The sequence below is a fragment of the Rhipicephalus sanguineus genome, chromosome 9 (genome assembly GCF_013339695.2).
Source record: "Rhipicephalus sanguineus isolate Rsan-2018 chromosome 9, BIME_Rsan_1.4, whole genome shotgun sequence".
Classification (NCBI taxonomy): Eukaryota; Metazoa; Arthropoda; class Arachnida; order Ixodida; family Ixodidae; genus Rhipicephalus; species Rhipicephalus sanguineus.
This window is the reverse complement of record NC_051184.2, coordinates 54610850-54635016: the sequence shown is the minus strand read 5'-3', so window position 1 is coordinate 54635016 and position 24167 is coordinate 54610850. Positions and strand designations below refer to the sequence as shown.

The following is a 24167-nucleotide window of genomic DNA, read 5'->3' as shown; positions in this document are numbered from 1 at the left end:
CTCTTACAGTACAATTAATGTGCTAGACATTATAAAACGTAATGCGCGCCAGTCGGTGTTATTAAGTTGCACATACCCCAGCTTCTCAGGATTCGGTAAAACCAGGCCTGACAACGTAATTACGGCTGAAGAGGCTCCAGTTTTCTATAATCAGAGACGCGGTTTCACCTTCCACGAACTCATTCGGAAAAGTGTCCCACTATACAGCAACACTAGCCATGCAAGCTGTGAGGAGCTTTTCGCATCCTGTGCCACTCAGCTAGCTGAAATGCAGTCCACCTTCCGAGAGCAAGAGTTCACTGTCGAGTTCAAGGTCAGGAATGACTTGCATAGCAATGAGTGCTCAAACAAAAGCAGTGCTGAAAACACCAAGTGCACCTTCTGCTCGTACTCTTGCGCTAGGCTTCTTTTTTTCTTTTTCTTTGTTTCTCATGCTCCTGGTGACTGCGCGCCCGGTTACCTGTTAATGCAGCTAATACAGCATAGTGCCATGCAAGACGCTGAGAAAGGCAGCCCAAGAAATTTCATAAATCTGCTGCTGTGCTAGCGAGCGAAATTGGCAAAGAGCAATTCCGTCAACCTGTGCATTTTTTTTCTGTTAATAGGAGTATGTCGTTTCACATGCAGCAAGAAGCAAACAAAGTCTAGGGATCGCAACCTATCATTATACCTAAACTTCTTGTTTCCCTTTCGCGTCCCTTTATAGGGGCCCTCCAACACTTTTGAAGCACCTATATTTTATGCAGACTGATGGCTAGGGATAATTTTAGCATAGGTCTAAGCACCGATATCAAATTATTTTGCATTTTAATCACGCAATAAAGTCACTCTAGCGCTGCCGACCGCGTCAGCACGTAATGGCGCTTGCCAGGACTACTGCGAGCGCTAATGACAACGCAGCGTGCCAGCTTATGATTGGATAAATGTAACGTTAGAAGCTATCGTCGCATGGCATCAAAGTTGAGATTACTACTGGGTTTCTTTTTTTCTTCTCTGTGCTCTTTCAATGAACTACAAAGCACGACAGAGGCGCTGGCTGCCATTTCGCCTCAGTTTTTTTTTTTTTTGCCGGCGCGGGTTTGACGTCCATACGAAATGCTTCTCTCCCGTCCCTCTTTTAAATGCGAAGCATTTCTTAGCGAACTTCTGCGACTTTGAGCGTATCTATCTATCTAGCCGCCTACGACTTTGTGCTCTCCTGGCCGTTTCGTTAATCGGATGTATACCAAAATTGGTGTGTCATAACATGGCCTTATTACGAACATAAATGACAGGTCATATCATAAAAATCATGACCCGCATGTCATGAACAGCATGATTTACATTCCACGTCCTTAGGCTCTTGCGGCCGTTCCGTAAAATTAATATACACCAAAATTGGTACGGCGTGACAAGAATTCATGACGAACATAATGACAGGTCCTAACATGCAAATCATGACGCGCAGGTCATGTGCAGCATGATTGACATGACATGGTCTCTGGGCGCTCGCGGCCGTATTTTCCTTCTGGACGTTTGCGAGCTGCCTCTTTCCGCGCCTGCGGTAGGCTCTTGATCGTCGTGGAAACGGTGCAAGTAATCCTCTTCATTCAATGACCTTGTAGTTCGTCGGGCGGCTCACCAAACTACCCGCATAGAGGCGAGCGTGTTTCACTGCCCATGCCGCTCCACAAATTCCTTTCTCAGAATGAGGGAATGACATGGTATGTAAGGAACAGCAGACAAAGCCTCGCCAGCCTCGCTTTTAAGTCAGGCACCACATTTGTTACTATGGCACTGACGTCAACAACACGTTGGAAAGGACAAGCAACAATAGTGCGCAAGCTTCCGCTACGTAGGAGCTTTCAGCTCATTTCATTGGGGCTCTCTGAAACGTCACAGGGCGAGTGAAACATGGTCATGTGACCTCACGAAAATCGAGTGGAGGGTATGCATTTTTGAAATGCGAAGCATTTCTTAGCGAACTTCTGCGAGTTTGAGCGTATCTATCTATCTATCTATCTATCTATCTATCTATCTATCTATCTATCTATCTATCTATCTATCTATCTATCTATCTATCTATCTATCTATCTATCTATCTATCTATCTATCTATCTATCTATCTATCTATCTATCTCTCTGTCTCTCTGTCTGTCTGTCTGTCTGTCTGTCTGTCTGTCTGTCTGTCTGTCTGTCTATCTATCTATCTATCTATCTATCTATCTATCTATCTATCTATCTATCTATCTATCTATCTATCTATCTATCTATCTATCTATCTATCTATCTATCTATCTATCTATCTATCTATCTATCTATCTATCTATCTATCTATCTATCTATCTATCTATCTATCTATCTATCTATCTATCTATCTATCTATCTATCTATCTATCTATCTATCTATCTATCTATCTATCTATCTATCTATCTATCTATCTATCTATCTATCTATCTATCTATCTATCTATCTATCTATCTATCTATCTATCCGCCTACGACTTTGTGGTCTTCTGGCCGTTTCATTAATCGGATGTATACCAAAATTGGTATGGAATAGACCTTATGCAAAATTGCTGCCATCTGTCGGAGGTTTGACGAAACTACCGATTCGGCGCCATGTTGGAGGCTTGTGTCCGAATCGTATTGCTATCGCTGCTATAACTTCTTGCTTGTATCTGCGTTGATAGTCGGCAATCGGGGCATAAAAATGTCAGACGAGCCTGTACACGTTACCGGAATTTCCTAGTTTTTACGTTGGCAATTACTAAGTATGAAAAACTGCCTCGCAACGAGAAGAAGGTTGTCACCGAGTCACATATAAGCCGGTCGTCGCTGAGACTGAAGCTTTGCGCTTGGTTATAAATTTTTTCTGTTATTAGCGTAGCGAATTAAGAGTTGTTATATAGCTATCGAAATATCATGCGTGTGGTCTAGGATTTTAGGGAGGAGGCATTAGCGCGCGACGTGGCTGAGCACAGCGATGAGGGTAAGAAAGTGCTGTTGACCCATTTCAAAGTGTAGTTCATAAGGGACAGCTACGTCGACCTTATGTATCGTGCATCTTATTAAAAAAAAAAAAAAACGTTGTCCTGTTTGTTGTTTCTGAAACAATTTAGTCGCTGATGTGTGTTTTGTAAGAAAGGTCCGCTTCTCACGCACGTGAAAAGTGAACATGAAACGCATTAGTTACTCCAAGAAGTAGGCGCCGATTAGCTAGTATTTTATTGAATAGCCTTCCGACATGTACTCGTAAATAACACGATCCGCCAAGAGTATTCGCGTTCACATCGTCGCTTTAATGCTGTCAACAGCAGCGCCGGCATGCGCGAGTAGCCGCGATGCAGCTTTGGAGCTCGTACACGAAGTCGTTTTGTCTGTGCCTGCAAACGTACACGGCGCGAAAACTGTCTCGTTCCGGCATGACACGAAAGAGTGTTCTCCGATGAGTGCCGATGCTGTCACATACCGCATCTATTGCGAACGGCGAACGTAAACACGGCGTTAATCGTAAGCAGTAGCCGTAGCAACGGAACGATCTGCCGCTTCCCGTCGGCCGCAAGGAAATGTAATAACACATTTCCTGTGAAAAAAGGTTAGCAGTTTCTTGCTAACCTTTTTTCAGCATCCCATTTTCCTCAATCTCAGCAACACGGCACACGAAAATATGTCGGCATTGCCGTTCCTATCGGCCGCCACACGTCGATAAGTACGCTCCGTGTGTGCACATGCGGAGCGCGCTTAGCCTTCAACATGGCGGAAATGCGCACTGCGGCCGCTAGATGGCAGCAGATTTTGCATAAGGTCTATAACATGACCGTATTGCGAACATAAATGACTGGTCATAACATGAAAATCATGACATGCATGTCACGAACAGCATGATTTACATTCCACGGCCTTGGGGCTCTTGCGGCCATTCCGTTAATTTCATATATACCAAAACTGGTATGACTTGAAAAGAGTTCATGGCCAACATAATGACAGGTCCTAACGTACAAATCATGACACGCATGTCAGGTGCGGCGTGATTTACATGACATGGTCTCGGGGCGCTCGCGGCCGCTTAAATGAATGGATATATACGAAAACTGTTGTGACGAGACATTTCGACATGACGAACATAACTGACACGTGGTAACATGAAAATCATGACACACGTGTCATGCACATCATGATTTACATGCCACGCTCATGACGCACTCGCGGCCGTTTCGCTAGGTTGATATACACCAAGATTGGTATTGCGCGATGTGACTGTATGAAGAACATGAATAACAGGTGGTAACATGAAAACCATTACATGCATGTCATGTATGTCATGATTCACATGCTACGCTCATGGTGCATTCACGGCCGTTTCGCGGGCTTGATACACCAAGATTGGTATTACTCGACGCGACTGTATGACGAACGTAAATTGGAGGTGGTAACATGAAAATCATGACACGCGTGTCATGCACGACATGATTTACATGGCACGCTCATGACGCACTCGCGGCCGTTTCGTTAGATTGATATGCACCAAGATTGGTATTGCGCGATGTGACTGTATGAAGAACATGAATAACAGGTGGTCACATGAAAACCATCACATGCATGTCGTGTATGTCATGATTCACATGCTACGCTCATGGTGCATTCGCGGCCGTTTCGCGGGCTTGATATACACCAAAATTGGTATTACTCGACGCGACTGTATGACGAACGTAAATTAGAGGTGGTAACATGAAAATCATGACATGCGTGTCATGTACGACATGATTTACATGGCACGCTCATGGTGCGCTCGTGGCCGTTTCGCTAGATTGATATGCACCAAAATTGGTATTGCGCGATGTGACTGTATCAAGAAAATGAATAACAGGTAGTAGCATGAAAACCATGATTTGCATGCCACGCTCATGGTGCATTCGCGGACGTTCACTAGCTTGATGTACGCCAAAACTGGTATTGCGCGACGCGCCTGTATGACGAACGTAAATGAGAGGTGGTAACATGAAAATCGTGACAGGCAAGTCATGTGCGACATGATTTCCATGGCACGCTCATGATGCTCTCGGGGCCGTTTCGCTCGTTTGATATACACCAAAATTGGTATTGCGCAACGTTACTGTATGACAAACATGTATGACAGGTGGTAACTTGAAAATTATGATATGCATAGCATTTACGGCATGATTTACATGCCACGCTCATTTTCCGATCGCGGCCGTTTCGCTAGCTTGATATACACCAAAATTGGCATTGCGTGACGCGAATGTATGACGAACATAAATGACAGGTGGTAACATGAAAACCATGACATGGATGTCATGTATGGCATAATTTACATGCCACGCTCATGGTGGGCTCGCGGCCATTTCGCTCGTTCGATATACAACAAAATTGGTATTGTGCGATGTGACTGTATAACGAACATAAATGACAGGCCCTAACATGCGAATTATGTTATGCATGTCATGTATACGGTATGATTTACATGACACTGTTATGGTGCGCTTCCGGCCGTTCAGATGACTGGATATATACCAAAATTTCTATGGCATGACAGGAGTGTGTGATGAACATAAATGACCGGTCATGCAGTGTATATACCAGAATATACGTTTCATTGGCATGGTATATACCACATCGTGCATGCACGCTTGTATGGCAAACATGCGATGTATGGTGAACTAGATGCCATGGCATGAATGATTTCATTTGGCTCAAAAATAAACAAAGCGTTGTATGCAGCTCTTTGCTGGCTGCTTCGCATTACATCGATTCCCACAGTGCGTGGGATCTGCCGGATTTTTTCTTATTTCGTTTGTTTTCCTTGTTCTAGCGATAGTTGTTACGGACACCGGCGGCCTCGGCGGACAACTACGGTGCCGAAAACGGCACTTGTTATCTAATAACAGCTTTCGCTGTAAGAAAATGTGTCTGCCGTGAGACGGGAAGGTGTTCTCAGGAAATTAATTGTTAACTAAACAATCAAGGATTATTAATTGTTGAATGGAAATTTATTTGCCTTGATCGAAGAATTGTTCATTTACTTTGGTATGCATGCGACGGTTACCGCAGACCAACAGTTTGTAATCACATATTGTATCGTGCTGGTGACGGGGAAGAACGCTGCAGAAGACTGGGAAGTTCAGAGGGCTTGCAGATTTAAAATTTCAGGCTTATCGTTGGTGACGACTTCAGTTCCAGAGTAATCGCTACTGTTCGCCGTGCGCGCTCAACTTCATCAGAACAATCTCAAACAATTTGACATTCCTCGCGGCTTGCGCAAGACAGTGCATACGTAGAACTGGCGGCTTACAATAAAGCGTGCGGGACAATATGCAAGCAGCAAATATGCATTCTTGTGGGAAATTAGAGTGATCCGTAATACTTTAGCTTGTCAGTTGCTAACAGATAAATACCACCTAATGAAACAACAAAGTACAATTTCCTAATAGGGAATTAAATGCCTCATCAAGGGCGAAAACTGACCGCTGGTGCCGGCACCAGCGTCAACGTGAGTAATGCAAAAATTATTACTAGACGACGCCAGAGGCTGCCAACATTTGGGACTCATCGTAACGTCCAATAAAAGCATGCCGCACGTGACATCGCCACTTTGTGAAAAATGGACCGATGTCGCAGCCACTGAAAAACCACGTTGGCTAAATAAAGCTTTCGGGAGGAGGAGGATGAGTACAATCGACTGAGTACAGGGGTCACGTCGGTTTATTTCCAGCACTAGCTGAGGCATGACCACCCGCCAATTTTTCATGACCTCTGATTAAATTAGAGCGACCACCTGCCAATATCTCATATTGTGGCAACCATCTCCCAGTCGTATATGTTATCTATAAGTGCTGGGATGACCACTTCTAATTTTCACGTTCTGTATCGCAAGTGAGGTTCCCCCTGCTTGTGTTTTATATCTTCTATACGCTGTAGGATCACCACCGTCCAGCCCACTCTTACGTGTCATCTACTCTTAGTCCACCTGCGCATACATTTACACTGAGTGGGATGACCACCTACCTCCCTTTAAGGGGGCCCTGAACCATGCCTCGTGATTGGTGAACAAAACACAGACCCGAAAGCAGACGCTGCTCCGAACACATCATCTAACTCGTGCATTCGTGCGAGGCAAGGAGAGTTTAGAAGCGGAGCCGGAATTTCCCACTTTCAGAAGCGCCCTCTTTTCGGCAGCTCCTCACTCTCTTCGGAGCTGCCGGTGGCTGCTGTATAGACCTTATGCAAAATTGCTGCCATCTGTCGGAGGTGTGACGAAGCTTCCCATTCGGCGCCATGTTGGAGGCTTGTGGCCGAATCGTATTGCTGTCGCTGCGATAACTTCTTGCTTGTGTCTGCTTCGATAGTGGGCAATCGGAGCATAAAAACGTCAGACGAGTGTGTAAGGGCCTGTACACGCTACCGGCATTTCCTAGTTATTACGTGTAAAGAGCTGGATAATAGCGAGAAGAAAATACAAGTTTGACACCGCGAGTCACATGTAGGCCTGCAGTCGTCAAGAATGAAACTTTGCGCTAGGTTACAAATTTGGTCTGTCTGTTTTAAATGTAGCGAATAAAGCGTTGTTAGCTATCTGAATATCATGCGTGTAGTATAGAATGGATGGGAAGAGGCGTTAACGCGCGACACGGCTAGGCACAGCGATGACGGAAAGGAAGTGCTGTAGACCCAATTTAAAACGTATTTCGTAATGGACAGCCTATGTCGAGCTGATGTATTGTGCGTCTAATTTTATATTAAAGGCGTTGTGCTCGTTTTTATTTTTTAACTTAAAAATATTTCGCAGCTTTAGTCACTGACGTGTATTATGTATGAAATTACTGCACGATTTAATTGTAAGATATTTGGGAATCTCACGCACGTGAAAAGTGAACATGAAAAGTGTTGTGTCTCCAAGGAGTAGATGCCGATCAGCTGGTGTTTTATTGAATATCCTTCCGACATGTGTTGCTATATAACACGATACGCCAAAATCTCGTGCACATCGTCGCTTTCGAGGCCTACTGGTGCCTTATAATATCAATCCACAGCCGCAAGGCAGTTTTGCGTCGCCTGGGAAACCACCAGCGGTAGCGCACCCACGGTCGAATGCAGCACATTTCCCGGAATAGCATATTTTTTAGTTTCATAAGAAAAGTGCCACGCACTTGAAGCACCTGTTAAAATTTCCTAGCACACAGGGGTGGATACAGGACTTTTCCGAAGCGTGATCAGCTTTTGGGAGCAACTGATGTGCTCTTCTGGGGGTATAAATTAAACAAAATAAAGTAAGGAGTGGGGGGGCGGTCAGGATATCCGGGCCACCCGTCTGAATCTGGCAGTGATACCACATGAAATGCTTGAAAAATACGCATATTGAAGCAATACGCGCGCAAAGCATCCCACTAAACGCTACCTTGTTAAACTCAACAATAGAAAACAAACTACTAACAACAACACGCTGCAGCACAATCGGTCCGTTCGCTGGGAATCAATGACGCGCACGAGCTACCTGTCTAACATGCAATTGTTATCGCAATGCAGTAAACAAGGTAATGTCAGCAGCAGCGCAGGCATGCGCGAGTAGCCGCGATGCAGCTTTGAAGCTCGTACACGAAGCGCGTTTGTCTGTGCCTGTAAGCTGTAAGCACACGGCGCGAAAATTGTCTCGTTCCGGCATGACATGAAAGAGTGTTCTCTGATGAGTGCCACAGTGTCACATGCCGCATATATTAAGAACGGCGAGCGTAAACACGGCGTTAGTCATAAGCAGTAGCTGGAGCAACGAAACGATCTGCTGATTCTCGTCGGCCGTGAGGAAATCTAACAGCACGAAGGTTAGTTTCCTGCAAACCTTTTTTTCAGCATCGCAATTTTCTCAATCTGAGCAACACGGCACAAGAAGATATGGTGGCATTGCCGCTCCTATCAGCCGCCACACGGTGATACGCACGCTCCGTGTGTGCACATGCGGAGCGCGCTTAGCCTTCAACATGGCGGAAATGCGCACGGCGGCCGCTAGATGGCAGCAATTTTGCATAAGGTCTATAGCGTCATGCAGCGTATTGCTGCTACTGACGCATAGCTGGCACAAACAAACACCGGCGATTTGGATCAGATGCGCTTCTTGCCACTTGGTTCCACGACCTGTTGGCGCAGCGCTCTATAGTGGTAAAATCACACAGTAGCTATATTACCGCTCACCGGAATGACGGAGAAAATTGCGATCGAGGTCATGAATCGTGCTGACGTAATATTAGAGAGAGAGAGAGAGAATTTATTTACAGAAAGGCAGAGATGTCGGCCTGAGCCATAGTTTGCACTGGCCTGCTACTCTACACTGGGGAGGGGGGACAGGGGAGCGAAATAGTGATGAATGACGATGGTAAGGTAGGGAGATGATAATATAGTTCGTGACGCTGGGGCAAATCTAAAGACGTGCATCCAGTCCAGTGGCTTGTAAGAATTAAGGCTACGACTGCTTCTATGACCACACTTGTGCTGCTGACGTCAGGTCAAGGACCTAACACAAACTCATCGGTTAATGGCCTACTATGATATTGCCCAATCGATGAGATCAGTTTCTGTCGTTCTCGTGCATACGCTGGAGAGGCGCAAAATATATGTTCAAGTGTCTCTGGTATCCGACAATGACCACAATCGGGACCTACGTCATTGCAGCCGATCAAGTGGGCATAGCGTCTTGTGAATGCCACACCAAGACGAATGCGGTGAATCATGCATGTCATCTTTCGCTTCAGCTTGTGAGGCATACGAAACTTCATTTCCGGGTCCCATATATGAAGCCGCTTGTGCCGGCGTTCCGGTTTGTTCCAGTGCCCAAAGTGGAGGTGCGCATTACTTGCCGAAGTAAGGCGTTAGTGTCTGTTCGCGAAAACGCAATGCACACTTCCGGGTCATTATGTAAAGCTGTTTTAGCTTCGGCGTCAGCCTTTTCATTCCCCATCACGCGGCAGTGAGCAGCTATCCACTGGAATGCTACATGATGTCCATTTTTCATAGCATTGCCAAGAAGCTCAGCAATTTCTATCGATAAGGTATGATACGGGCCTTGTATCATGGTGCAATCGATGGTTTGGAGAGCAGTTAATGCGAAGCATTTCTTAGCGAACCTCAGGCACTTTGGCCGTTTCTATCTATCTATCTATCTATCTATCTATCTATCTATCTATCTATCTATCTATCTATCTATCTATCTATCTATCTATCTATCTATCTATCTATCTATCTATCTATCTATCTATCTATCTATCTATCTATCTATCTATCTATCTATCTATCTATCTATCTATCTATCATATCTCTATCTATCTATCTATCTATCTATCTATCTATCTATCTATCTATCTATCTATCTATCTATCTATCTATCTATCTATCTATCTATCTATCTATCTATCTATCTATCTATCTATCATTATCTATCTAATCTATCTATCTATCTATCTATCTACTATCTATCTATCTATCTCTCTATCTATCTATCTATCTATCTATCTATCTATCTATCTATCTATCTATCTATCTATCTATCTATCTATCTATCTATCTATCTATCTATCTATCTATCTATCTATCTATCTATCTATCTATCTATCTATCTATCTATCTATCTATCTATCTAATCCTATATATCTATCTATCTAATCTATCATATCTAGCTATCCTATCATCTATCTATCGTATCTATCTTCAATATCTATCTACTTATCCTATCTATCATCTATCTATCTATCTATCTATCTATCTATCTATCTATCTATCTATCTGTAGCCGCCTACGTCTGGGCGCTCTTCAGGTCCTGTTCATAACTTGTGATATAGGCTTCCCAAGCAACGCTTAGCGGCGCTGCTGTTCTTGACAGGCAGCGCCATCTCTGGCAGAAAAAGAGAAACTGTGGGCGTGATCAGCGAGCGCTTTCCCTTCTCGCCACCGCGTTGCCGCTCGCTTCCGTGAACGTGCAGAGCTCTCGCGGTGCACTTGCGGCGTCTCACAATGTACCGCGTGCAGTGCGGCTTCAAAAGGATCTTCAAGCTTGACTGGCACTTCCGCAAAGCGAACTTGATAAAATGAGGAAGGCTCGTCAATCACGTTAACGGTGAAGAGCAGACGATCGACGACAACCACGCCCGACTCAAAGCGAAATGCATTTCCCAAGTCGCGATTACACCGCGTAGGACGTATACCTCGAGGTAAGTCTCATTCTGTCACGTTAAAGATGAATAATGGTCCACATGCACTCGGAAATGAAGCCGTACACGCTATCGATGTTCTGCGGCGTGGACTACGAATCATATGATTGTTGTTTTGATATGGCATGCTTACAGTAGCAGCCGTGTACTTTCGTGAACAAACGTTTGCGGCGTGCGAAAAAAAGATTATACGGCCATGGCACTGCTTCCTGAGAAGGTTAGAGTCAAGTCCTCCGTGCCGCTGGAGAATCACCCGCCGATTAAGACGCGAGGCAGCTAGCTGAGCGTCAACCACTGTGAAGCAAGATGAACTGCTCGCCTCGTTTTTTCGGCTCTCGCGTCATGTTTGCAGTCTCTTTTTATGATACCGACTTGACAGGCGTATAAAACCTGTTGCGTGAACGCGGCTAGAAGATCGCACAAAGTCAAAAGGTGGTTAATTCAAGGTTGCAATTGCAAAGCATGTATGAAGTGCCAGTTATATTTAGCGGCTTAAATATATATCACCGCAATAAAGTTACAAAAACAAAGCAAACCGGCAGAACGATGTCAAAGCTTGCTGAAAATGCACAGACGTCTGTTCCGGCGTGATAAAGCAGCCTTCCCGACGCGTGAAATGCAGGCGCCGAACTTCTGACAATGTGCGGAGTTCAGTTGAATTCAACCAACCGCGCAACGCTAACGGTATAACGCGAATGTGAACGTTCAACAACGACGGGTAGGTCTCACGAGCACGGGGAATCAAAACACAAAGTTGCTTCACCTACAACCGTAACTGGACTTAACAATGCGAGAAGACAGCGAGTAATCATTACTGTAGTCGCTGCGTGCATGCGCCCCGTTACTTACCGATTCAGGTAGTCGGAACGAACGAAAGCGATGAACTCAGACAGCCAAAATAGAAGGCGAGACAGCGCTGTCAGTTATCCACGCTTGCCGCCTTTATTTCTCGTGCGACACGCCCGGGAGCCGATACAGTTTAACACGTGAATCGTGTGCCTTGTCTGCACTGTTGTGGCTGGCCACTAAACCGCAATACTTCGGACCACGCTTGCGCTTCCGCGGGGTCGCTTCTGCCATCGTGGAAATGCGCAGCTTCGCACAGCAAGCCTCTCGGTTCAACGTGCCGAGCTGACGGCCCCACAGTTACCCGCACCGAGAGAAGAACGCGAGCGCACGTGCGCTACCGCTACCGTGAAAGGGGCTGAGTCGGCCGCGCGACGGTTCAGAGTTTTCCGACAGAGCCGCAGCGCGGCTGGCGCGGCGCTGTCGTCGCGCCGCAAACTTGAGCTTGGGTTCCCTATACCAAAATTGGCATAGCAGGGGATCAGTGTATCACGAACACGATTCAGTGGTCATGACATGAATAACGCAAAATACCTGTCGCATACGTCATGAAACCCTTCCTCTCAGTCATGTGTTGCACATACCCGCATGTCAGAGTTCTTGTTAAGCGGGTATGCGCCACAGGTGATAGTCTCAACGAACATAGTAAGCGCGCGCGCGCGCGCGCGCACACACACACACACACACACACACACACACACACACACACACACACACACACACACACACACACACACACACACACACACACACACAGAAGCAACGAAAGTAATAATTCATGGGGTTTTATGCCACCAAACCACGATATGATTATGAGAGATGCCGCAGCGAACTCCGGCAATTTAGACCATCTGGTATTCATTAACGTGTACCGAGATCGCACAACAAACCGGCATCTAGCATTTCGCCTCCATCGAAATTCGACCGCCGCTGCCGGGATCGAACCCGCGACCTTCGGGTCAGCAGCCGAACACCGTAGCCGCTACACCACCACGGTGGACGCAAGGAAGGTAACGAAGCTAAAAACAGAACAGCCCTGGAAGACGCTCAATTACTATCCACTCGTCCACGTGGTCCGCAACGTGGAACACTTGTATTACGCAAACACTCGGGCCAATGCTTCCTAGAATAAATCTGCCGAGAGTACCAGGCCTCTCATCATTACCGGTAACTTCAACATTGGTTTATAGAGACCCAACAGCGCCAGGTCCTTATAGTGCATGAAAGACGGCTTGAATGTTGACAGGGCATCGATAGACCTCGCTGCCACGTCCTAGACAGGAGGCATCATAGATCATTTCATCGTAAGATGCATCCAGGATTTCCACCCGCTGTATTATCCTTGCACTTCACTACACTTAGACCCCTCGTAACCGCGATCACGCACGGGTCCGATTAACAAGTCCGGTCCAGCTGCCGGTGCTCACTGATCACGGTGATGATGACCTTGTTCAAGAACTGTCAAGGACCCCTTCCACACATGCACACGGGTTCGGGAAACGTGCGTGCGTTCTCCATCATTACAGACAATTGCAAGCATAACAACTGTAACAAATGCAACTGTGACTGTAACGTATGTGCAGTGCGCCTGCGCGTGCCACTCGGCTGTGTATATATCTAGAGAAACTTTCCTGAATGAGGCTTAGTTGCGAGTAATGCCTGTCCTGTGCATCTATGTTCCTTCCTTGTGTAGCGAAGCCTTTGAGTTGAGTAAGGGGTTGCGCTCTCTATAGCCTTCTAGTGGGTCGTCCTCTTGGGCTCTTCCCGCTCGCGCTCCGAGCTCGTGTTCTTGCTTGACTGTCGCCATTGAGCATCGTCGCCGACTGCCGTCTAATAAACACCTCAACAAATTGGTGGAGAGTGCTGTGCTCCCATTCGATGCCCCTGGAGCTAAGATCCCGTACCCTACCAACTACCATGCCTCAAGACGCTGCTCAGCAAACGCCTCCTCCAACAACGACCTCCTGCCCCGGTGTCCCCCGCATCCGCGACCCCCCTATCTTCACCGGCGCGGATGGGACCGACGTTGAGGACTGGCTTGCGATGTACGAGCGTGCGAGCGTACCCAATAAATGGGACGAGGCAGGCAAACTCAGCAACTTGGTTTTCTACCTCGCGGGTGTGGCGGGCCTTTGGTACAACAACCACGCCACCGATTTCCCCACGTGGTCTGCTTTCAAGACCGCCATCATCGACGTGTTTGGCCGCCCTGCCCTTCGTAAACTGCAAGCCGAACAACGTTTACGTGAACGAGCTCAGCAGACCGGTGAGTCCTTTACGAGCTACATAGAAGACGTCCTGGACTTGTGCAAGAAAGCCGACGCAGCTATGCCCGAGTCTGACAAGATCCGCAACGTTATGAAAGGCATCGACGACGACGCCTTCACTATGCTGCTCGCCAAGAACCCTCGTACTGTGGCCGAGGTGATCACGCTCTGCCAAAGCTACGAGGAGCTGCGCCGGCAGCGGTTGATGACCCGTCGACCTGCATCACGCGACGCCGATCTCGCTGGCTTGTCGGCCATTTCTGATCAGTCCGCCTTGCTAGCCGAGATCAAGTCCTTTGTGCGCGAGGAAATTGCCCGCCAGTTCTCCCTACTGGCCTTCCCTCAGCAGCAGCATGTTGAACAGCCATCGACCACGCTGCTGCCTCCCTTACGCCGCGCTATTCAGCAGGAAATCGCGGAGGTCATGCCGGAATACCACCAGCCCCCTCCGGCGCCTGCACCGCTCAGTTACGCGCAAGTTGTAGCCAGGTCACCCCAAGCGATCTCTGTGGCTGCCCCACTTACTTACGCCGAAGCCGTCGCCAGACCTCAGGCCTTTGAAGCGAGTGTGCCGGCTGCGTTTGCCGACGTCATACCTGGGCCACCGATGCAGCCCATCATGCAGTCGTATCAGCAGACGCCTCGTCCACCGCGTCCTGCGTCATGGATGGGACCTACCCCGACGACTCGATGGCGCACTACTGACAACCGCCCGATCTGCTTCGCGTGCGGTTGCGCCGGTCATGTTGCCCGCTATTGCAATCGCGTGCAGCCGCCTCGTGTCGGCTCAACCATCACCAGCCAGTCAAGCCGCCCGTATTACGCTTCACCGCCGTCTCGCTCAGCTCCATCTACACGACGTTCGCCGTCACCACGACGCCGATCACTGTCACCGATGCGGCCACGTCCGGTCCCACGTGACCAGGAAAACTAGTCGTCGCAGTCCACGAGGCAAGGGCTGCGACGCTGTCGAACTGCGAAAGCCCTCAGAGAAGCCCATCGAACGTGTTAGACGTGTTTGTGGACGGTGTTCGCGCATCTGCCCTTATCGACACTGGAGCCGCCGTATCCGTTATTGACGCCAAACTTAGCCGATTACTGCGAAAAGTGACGACGCCACTTCCCGGGCTCTCCCTCCGTACAGCCAGCGCCCAAAGTATTCACCCTACAGCGGTGTGCACAGCCCGCGTCATGATTAACGATGCTCTGTACGCCGTCGAATTGATCATAATTCCAGCATGCTCTCACGACGTCATCCTAGGATGGGATTTTCTCTCCCACCACGACGCCGTGATTCATTGCGCACCAGCCGAAATAGAGCTCTCACCATTCTCTGATCTGACGCCGGCTGACTGTCCATCGTCTGTGAGCAAGGTACTCGTCAAAGACGACACGACAGTGCCTGCAAACTCGTCAACGGCGGTGTCCGTCTACTGCGCCAGTCTCTCCGACACCGTTGCACTCCTCTCGTCATCTGACCGTGTTTGCTCGAGGAAAGGCTTGCTGGTGCCTTTCGCGACCGTGCAAGTCACTCAGGGCAGCGCGTCAATTTTTGTTATCAACCCATCTCCGTACAGTGTTACGTTGGTGCGAGGAGAATGTCTCGGCAGCGTGGAACCCCTCGAAGACGCACAAGTTATGGACGAACCAGATGACACGCACTGCCCCAACTCCAGTACGCTCAGTGCTGTTACCACGTCTGGTTCATCGCCCGATGACGTATTCGCTTCTTCCATTGCTGACAACCTTACGCCGGTCCCAGCTTCTGGGACCGGCGTAAGCTTCCAAGAGACCCAGCTTCTGGGTCTCTTGGAAGAATTTCGCGCTTCTTTCGATGTCGCTCAAACTTCTCTCGGCCGCACGTCCACCGTTACGCATCGCATCGACACTGGCGCCCAACCGCCACTGCGGCAACGTCCATATCGCGTATCTCCCGCAGAACGCCGCGTAATCAACGAGCAAGTCGACGACACGCTTCGACGCAATGTTATTCGACCATCTCACAGCCCCTGGGCGTCTCCTGTCGTTCTTGTTGCGAAGAAGGACGGTTCTGTGCGGTTCTGTGTGGACTACCGACGACTCAACAAGATCACTCGTAAGGACGTGTATCCACTACCGCGCATAGACGACGCGATTGACAGCCTACAAGGAGCAGAATTCTTTTCATCCATCGATTTGCGCTCGGGGTACTGGCAAGTACCTATGGCTGATGACGCTCGACCGAAGACCGCCTTTGTCACGCCCGACGGCTTGTACAAATTCAACGTCATGCCGTTTGGGCTGTGTAATGCGCCCGCCACCTTCGAGCGCATGATGGATACTATTCTGCGCAACCTGAAATGGCACACGTGCTTGTGCTACCTCGACGACGTCGTTGTGTTTGCTCCAGACTTCTCCACGCATCTTCAACGCCTCCGGCATGTGTTGAGGCGTTTGAGCAACGCTGGTCTGCAACTGAATCTAAAGAAGTGCCGATTTGCAGCACGGCAGCTGACAATACTCGGCTACGTCGTGTCCAAGGACGGAATTCTCCCCGATCCAGCCAAGCTTCGGGCCGTGACCGAGTTCCCGAAACCGACGTCCGTCAAAGAACTGCGCAGTTTCGTAGGACTGTGTTCCTACTTTCGGCGCTTCATTCGAAACTTCGCGACTATCATATCGCCGCTGACGAAGCTCCTCGGAAGTAACGGGCCCCTCCATTCGTGGTCGTCAGAGTGCGACGACGCTTTCGCAACGCTCCGTCGTTTGTTGACGTCGCCTCCCATACTACGCCACTACGACCCTACGGCCCCTACAGAGGTACACACAGACGCCAGCGGTGTTGGCCTTGGCGCTGTCCTTGCGCAGCGCAAACCGGGGTTCCCTGAATATGTCGTGGCATATGCAAGTCGTACGCTTACTAAAGCCGAGACCAATTACACCGTCACCGAAAAGGAATGCCTGGCGATCATCTGGGCCCTTACGAAGTTCCGACCCTATTTGTATGGTCGCCCATTTGATGTCATCACCGACCATCATGCACTGTGCTGGTTGTCGTCATTGAAGGATCCCTCAGGCCGCCTCGCCCGCTGGGCGCTTCGCCTACAGGACTACGATATCCGCGTGCTGTACCGCAACGGACGCCAGCATGCTGACGCCCTCTCGCGCTCGCCTTTGCCTGACGACAATACCCCATGCTCGTCACGTAACATTATTGTTTCTTCCATCGACGTTCACACCATCGCTACCGAACAGCGCAAGGATAAATGGATCGCCTCGCTGATAGACTTGCTCACTGATCCGTCGGCAACACCTACCACTCGCGCGTTGCGTCGTCAAGCCCACCATTTCGCCATTCGTGACGACCTACTGCACCGACGCAATTACAACGCCGATGGCCGCCAGTGGATACTTGTGATACCCCGCAGTCTGCGTTCTGAAATATGCGAGTCCTTCCACTCTGATCCACAATGTGCGCACTCTGGGTTATCCAAAACTTACCACCGCATTCGACAACGATACTTCTGGCGAGGGATGTACCGCTACGTGCAGAAGTTCGTTCGCTCCTGCCTCGATTGCCAACGCCGAAAACCTTCAACGCACGTGTCACCCGCTCGTCTACAACCATTACCTTGCCCTAACCGTCCGTTCGGGCGCGTGGGCATCGACTTGTACGGACCACTTCCTCTGACATCGGCTGGTTCTATTCTGTGCTAGAAAATGAGGTGTCGATATGTTCTGTTGCTGCTGCTACGTGGAGGCGGCGGTCTCGTTCAGTGCGTTGAGTTGCCCCCAGTACTAATGCAGCAGATAGGCGCTCATATGAATGTATAAGTAGGCCTAGTTCCTTCCCCCGTTTCAGAGAATTATTCGGAATCAAATGCATGTACTGTAATCAATTCGAGGATTGTTTGGCGCGCGTGACACCTGCGGCAGGGATGGGTCCATATGTGCGTCCAACGAATCGTAGGGCTAGAGCAGTCGAGCTGAATGTTGTAGCACAGCGCTGGCGGTCTGCGAAGAAAAAAAAATTCGTCGCTTCACTGTTAATATTCGCTTCTGCCTGTGTTGTGTGCCATGTTTCTATGGAACGTTTCAGGCGCAGCTTGAACGACGGACACTGCCAACGTGTAATTTCACCCATGGCTGCAAAGCTTAAAAAAAAAAAAAAAATGCCGGGACGAAGCTTTGCAGCCATGGGGGAATTTTACGCGGCTGGCGGAAGTCCTTCGCGCAAGCTGCGCCTGCTTCGACATCGTATAGGGGAAGCAAAAATTACACTATTGAGCGACAGGCACCTGCCACTAGATGCCCAGGGGGCCAGCGAGATTCGACGGTGTGCCGAAAAAGGGCACGGCGTCGTCAAATCTTGTCCCCCACACTCCAGCGGCCCAGTGCTGCCTCAGCCCGCATCCTTCGACAGGGATCGAACCTCGGCCCGCAGAGTGTGAGCTCGACACTCTGCACACTAGGCCACCGTAGTGGCACGGCTATCTCGGTTCGCAGCAGCTGCACATAGGCACGATATCACAGGGATGGTGCTCATAGTGGCTGATTCTTATCGCGTGGGAAAGGACCCCGTACTTCGCCTGCGCTCTGCAGCCGCTAGCACCCTCTCCCTCTTTCCGGCGTTACGCGGGACTGCCACGGTGGCCAAGCGCGCCGGACAACCGCTGTCCGTTTGAGCCGAAATGAAGCCGTGCGTTGTTCCAGCAGTGAATAATGCGGTGAGGACGTATCAGATCATATGCACATTGAGGGCAACGCCAGAAATGTATTCACGAGCGAGGTGCGTGGCATATCACCCTCTCGTTTTGACGAGCGGATGCGAATGTGTTCGCGCAGTCCAGTATCACCGTAATAGGTCGAATAAAACGTTCAGCCCTACTCCGGGTACGGCTGGGCATATAGTAGCCGTAGATTTCTCCAGGTTTGGGCCTTACCCCGAAGCTACCGTTCCGCTCCTGCCTGCGGTACAATAGCCTGCAGGCAGGAGCGGAACGCCTTTTCGTTGCATCGTACTGCCGTCACTTCCAGATTTTGTGAGGTGAAATGTGTTAGTGGGGATGGTGCGCTATGACGCATTTGTCGTGCGTGTGCGGTTAGCGTAACAAAAAAAAAATGGCGACGACGAATTTCGAATCCTGGAAGTCCGGGATGTGTGCACAGAACGTCTAGACTGAATTCAGTGTATGACCCTTCAAAGTTTGAAAGCATTACGCGTTCATTAATCATTGCCCAGTTCGCGTTTCGTCTTCTTCATAACACTAGGTGGGATTTTTCCTATCTTTGTAGCACAAACGTTACTGTTTCCGTGCAGAAGATGTACACAGCTCTAAAATGTGCAAGCGATTTCTTCAATGATTATATCGATGGGGGCCTGCAGATACGTACGCGCGATTTGTGGGCTCACTGCAGGAACACATATAATTCAAAACCTTTTCATGCAGGTATACCACCGGAATTCCTTCTGCCGTGCCGGCGAAGGATAATTCAGCTTTGGAATATGTAACGTATTGATGAATAATCTGCGAAGGCCACGTAACGATGGTTGTACTTTTCGTGAGGTTCCGTATTTGTCAATAATGTACTCGTCACAGCCAAGCAGTATGTCCGCAATTCATAGCGTGTACGTATATAGTTTTGACGTTCCGTGAATGTTGTGCAATTCCTGGTGTACAGTGTCTGTCGGTTCGTGTCTACGCTACGTCTCAGTCTCCTTTGCGCCATTGAAGTTCTTCCTGAAGTAGTTACTGTTCTCGCATGGTACCGGCGTTCTCCACATATTGAGGGATACTGCTCACACGTCATTCCGCGTACCGCGAATACTTCCTACCATGCATGTCTGCAAGAACCGTTCGTACGCTACGTGGTAACATGACATCGTGCCATGTGAGGTAGCCATGAAGTTAGTCTATAGTTCCTTCGGTTATACTGTTCGTACATTAGATGTTTACCCTATCGGTAACATGCCATCCTTTGCAGAATATCGCGAGGTGTGGGGCTTTTACCATTCATGCGACTCCTCGTACTACACTACTACTGCCTGACAAGACACTGTTGAGATGCACGTTGTTTGTGGCTCTTCGTACTGTTCGACAATCCTTCGATAGTGTTTCGTGTACCTCTGACATATAGTTCCTGCTGGTCGAGACAATTTAGTGTTACTGTTCAAACTTGCACCAATCAGATAGAGGGTATCGTGACGCTTGTGGTGCATGAGACTCCGCAGTTCCTGTTCACAAGGTCACTGCATTACAGTGCCAGTACGCCATGGAAAACAGCGACCAGAATAGTTCCGCTGTGTGGTTCTTTAGTCTCCTCTGCCGCGTGTTGCTTGAAACCCGTACAGGCGACGTACTTGAAATACGGGCACCAGTGTGGTGGCGATGTGGATTGTTGCTGTAACTGTACCCTGTCGTCCCTACAACTGTAGTCTCTTTTCTCCATTCGTGTTGCACATTTACAGTTACACTCCGCTGTCTCTTTCCTTGGTGTTCCTGATTTACAGTTTGGCTGAGAGTATCTGTAACTGTGCTCAAAATTGTAGGCTCTGTCCGTGATGTTCTTGATCTGCAGTTCCAACTGTACCCTCGCGTCTCTTTCCTTATCATGTCTGATTTACAGTGTCTGTAATTGTAGGCTCTTTCATTAGTGTTCCTGATATACAGTTGTAACCGTACTCTCGTGTCTCTGTCCTTAGCATTCCCGAATTACAGTTTGGCTGACAGTGTTTGTATACTCTTTCAGTAATGATTCGAAACAACTGCATTACAGTGGCTTCCGAGTCGTGGCGTACTCTTCCAGACCCTGGACTTCAAGGGATGGATCGGAGAAACCGGGGCTGTACGAGGGCCTGCCCTGCTGGAACGCACCGCGCGTCGACGGCATCCGGATCGTTCAGGCAGCTGGCAAGACCATTCGTGAGTACGCACATTCTGCCCGCCAATACTACGTTTGCGCATTGTCGAGCACAGGAACACAGACAAGATGGCAACGACACATTGTTTATTGAGAACATCAGGCCCTTCCGCATTCCTTGGCAGTAGTGATCGCAACATCGAGAGGCCACCAGCAGCTGTACCGGGTGACTGGCGCACGTAGCCATGTTGCTTCGTTGTCTGTAAGGACTCGTCGAATGCTGCGAGATACAGGGCATGTGCATTACCATTCACTGCAGTAACATACCGGACACGCTGTCTACACTCAGAATGCATATGCGGTAGGTACAGCTTTGCGCTGCCGGAATTGCTGCCCCGAGACGTACGTCAACGAAACAGTGTATTAGGCAAGCGATCAGATATACACAGGAGGTACACTACCAATTACAGGTGATCATCTTACGCGATACGGGGCAATACTACTACCCCAATACTGTCCCCACATAGAGATTGCAATATGTATTCGTGTTATTACGGACATCGTAGTAGCGGCAACAATAGCAAAGCCGGACCATTTTGATGCTCTGACAATACGGGAACAGTTGCTACTATGTTCATTACATGAAGGGGTTGATGACGTAGGTAAATGCTTGCTGTATGGCCACACAAACCGTTACACTGATGTGGCGTTCGGATGAGGCATGCAACAGGAGAAGACGGCAGTAACGGAACACATTAGCACTCCGCAGGTCTTCTGATGCTGTATTACGTTCGTTTTACGAGAGATTGGTTCAACTGTTGTTAGGTAGGAAGTCTATGTGGGATTTGTACTCATTGCTGCACAGCAATGACGCTTTTCTTGTTATAGTGCACGGGAGGGATGGTCTGTGTTCTGCTCTTCAGCATGGGCTTCACAGAGCAAACGAGGAATCGCGGCCGTAATTGGGAACACTCTTCTGGACAGTTCCGTTAGGTTACTGATATGATGCGGCGTATTTTAGCCGAACGAGTGGCGACGCACTGATCACTGTTCTTATTCTGCAGGTTTCATGGATGCAGGCATCAGGAAGTGATGACATTGCGACACCTGAAGTTCAATAAAAACCAGCAAAAGTCGAACGGTCACGGGCGTCGAGTTGTCTGATGTCCATTGGCATAAAAGAGGCTGTCGTGGAGTCGCGAGAGAAACGGCCCAGCAGTGACGAAGAGAGCAGGGCTTGTATGGGACGTGTACAGGAAACAAGTCAACCCCCACACAAGGGAACAGAAACATGGTGAACGCAACAGAATACAGTTCAAGGAATGATTATTGTCACTGAAATTGTGCATCCGGAACAGTAACGAAAGAGCTACAGCCATTGTATATCAGGAGTACTAGCGACACAGAGAGAGGTAATGAAACACCGTTACAGCAACGATAAACACTGCCACCGATATGGTAGACCAATAACATAGCAATGACGAACATTGTAAATCAGGAATACTAATGAACGAGCCTACGATTATAAACGCTGTCAATCAGGCATGCTAAGGAAAGAGACACGACAGTACATTCACAAGCATAGATCAGGAACACTAATGAAAGAACGTACAATTATAAACACTGTCAGTCAAGCAGTAAATCGGGAGTGCCTAAGAAAGAGACACGAGAGTACATTCACAACCGTAGATCAGGAACGCTAATGAAGGAGCCCACAATTATAGACACTGTCAGGCATGCAAAGGAAAGAGACACCAGAGTGCAACCGTAGATCGGAAACACTAATGAAGGAGCCCACAATTATAGACACTGTCAGGCATGCAAAGGAAAGAGACACCAGAGTGCAACCGTAGATCGGAAACACTAATGAAGGAGCCTACAATTATAGACACTGTCAGGCATGCAAAGGAAAGAGACACCAGAGTGCAACCGTAGATCGGAAACACTAATGAAGGAGTCCACAATTATAGCACTGTCAGGCATGCAAAGGAAAGAGACACCAGAGTGCAACCGTAGATCGGAAACACTAATGAAGGAGTCCACAATTATAGCACTGTCAGGCGAGCTGTAAATCAGGCACGCAAAGGAAAGAGACACCAGAGTGCAACCGTAGATCGGGAACACTAATGAAGGAGCCCACAATTAATTATGGACACTGTCAGCCGAGCTGTAAATCAGGCATGCAAAGGAAAGAGACACCAGAGTGCAACCGTAGATCGGGAACACTAATGAAGGAGCCCACAATTATAGCACTGTCAGCCGAGCTGTAAATAAGGCACGCAAAGGAAAGAGACACCAGAGTGCAACCGTAGATCGGGAACACTAATGAAGGAGCCCACAATTAATTATGGACACTGTCAGCCGAGCTGTAAATCAGGCATGCAAAGGAAAGAGACACCAGAGTGCAACCGTAGATCGGGAACACTAATGAAGGAGCCCACAATTATAGACACTGTCAGCCGAGCTGTAAATCAGGCACGCAAAGGAAAGAGACACCAGAGTGCAACCGTAGATCGGGAACACTAATGAAGGAGCCCACAATTATAGCACTGTCAGCCGAGCTGTAAATCAGGCATGCAAAGGAAAGAGACACCAGAGTGCAACCGTAGATCGGGAACACTAATGAAGGAGCCTACAATTACACACACTGTAAATCAGGCATGCAAAGGAAAGAGACACCAGAGTGCAGTTGCAACCGTAGATCAGGAACACTAATGAAGGAGCCTACAATTATAGACACTGTCAGACAAGCTGTAAATCAGGCATGCAAAGGAAAGAGACACGGGAGTGCAGTTGCAACCGTAGATCGGGAACACTAATGAAGGAACCTACAATTATAGACACTGTCAGACAAGCTGTAAATCAGGCATGCAAAGGAAAGAGACACGGGAGTGCAGTTGCAACCGTAGATCGGGAACACTAATGAAGGAGCCTACAATTATAGACACTGTCAGACAAGCTGTAAATCAGGCATGCAAAGGAAAGAGACACGGGAGTGCAGTTGCAACCGTAGATCAGGAAC

General features: G+C 48.6%; 1 protein-coding gene across 1 annotated transcript in view; it reads left to right on the top strand.

Moving 5' to 3' along the window:
* The window catches only part of LOC119405180 (uncharacterized), an 83662-nt gene extending 61345 nt beyond the window's left edge, over positions 1-22317 (top strand). Inside the window, exons 3-4 of the mRNA XM_037671991.2 lie at positions 21062-21207; positions 22210-22317. Coding sequence (XP_037527919.1) covers positions 21062-21207; positions 22210-22309 — 246 coding nt within the window. The 3' untranslated portion in view covers positions 22310-22317. The remainder of the gene's footprint in view (positions 1-21061; positions 21208-22209) is intronic.
* The last annotated feature ends 1850 nt before the right edge of the window (positions 22318-24167 follow it).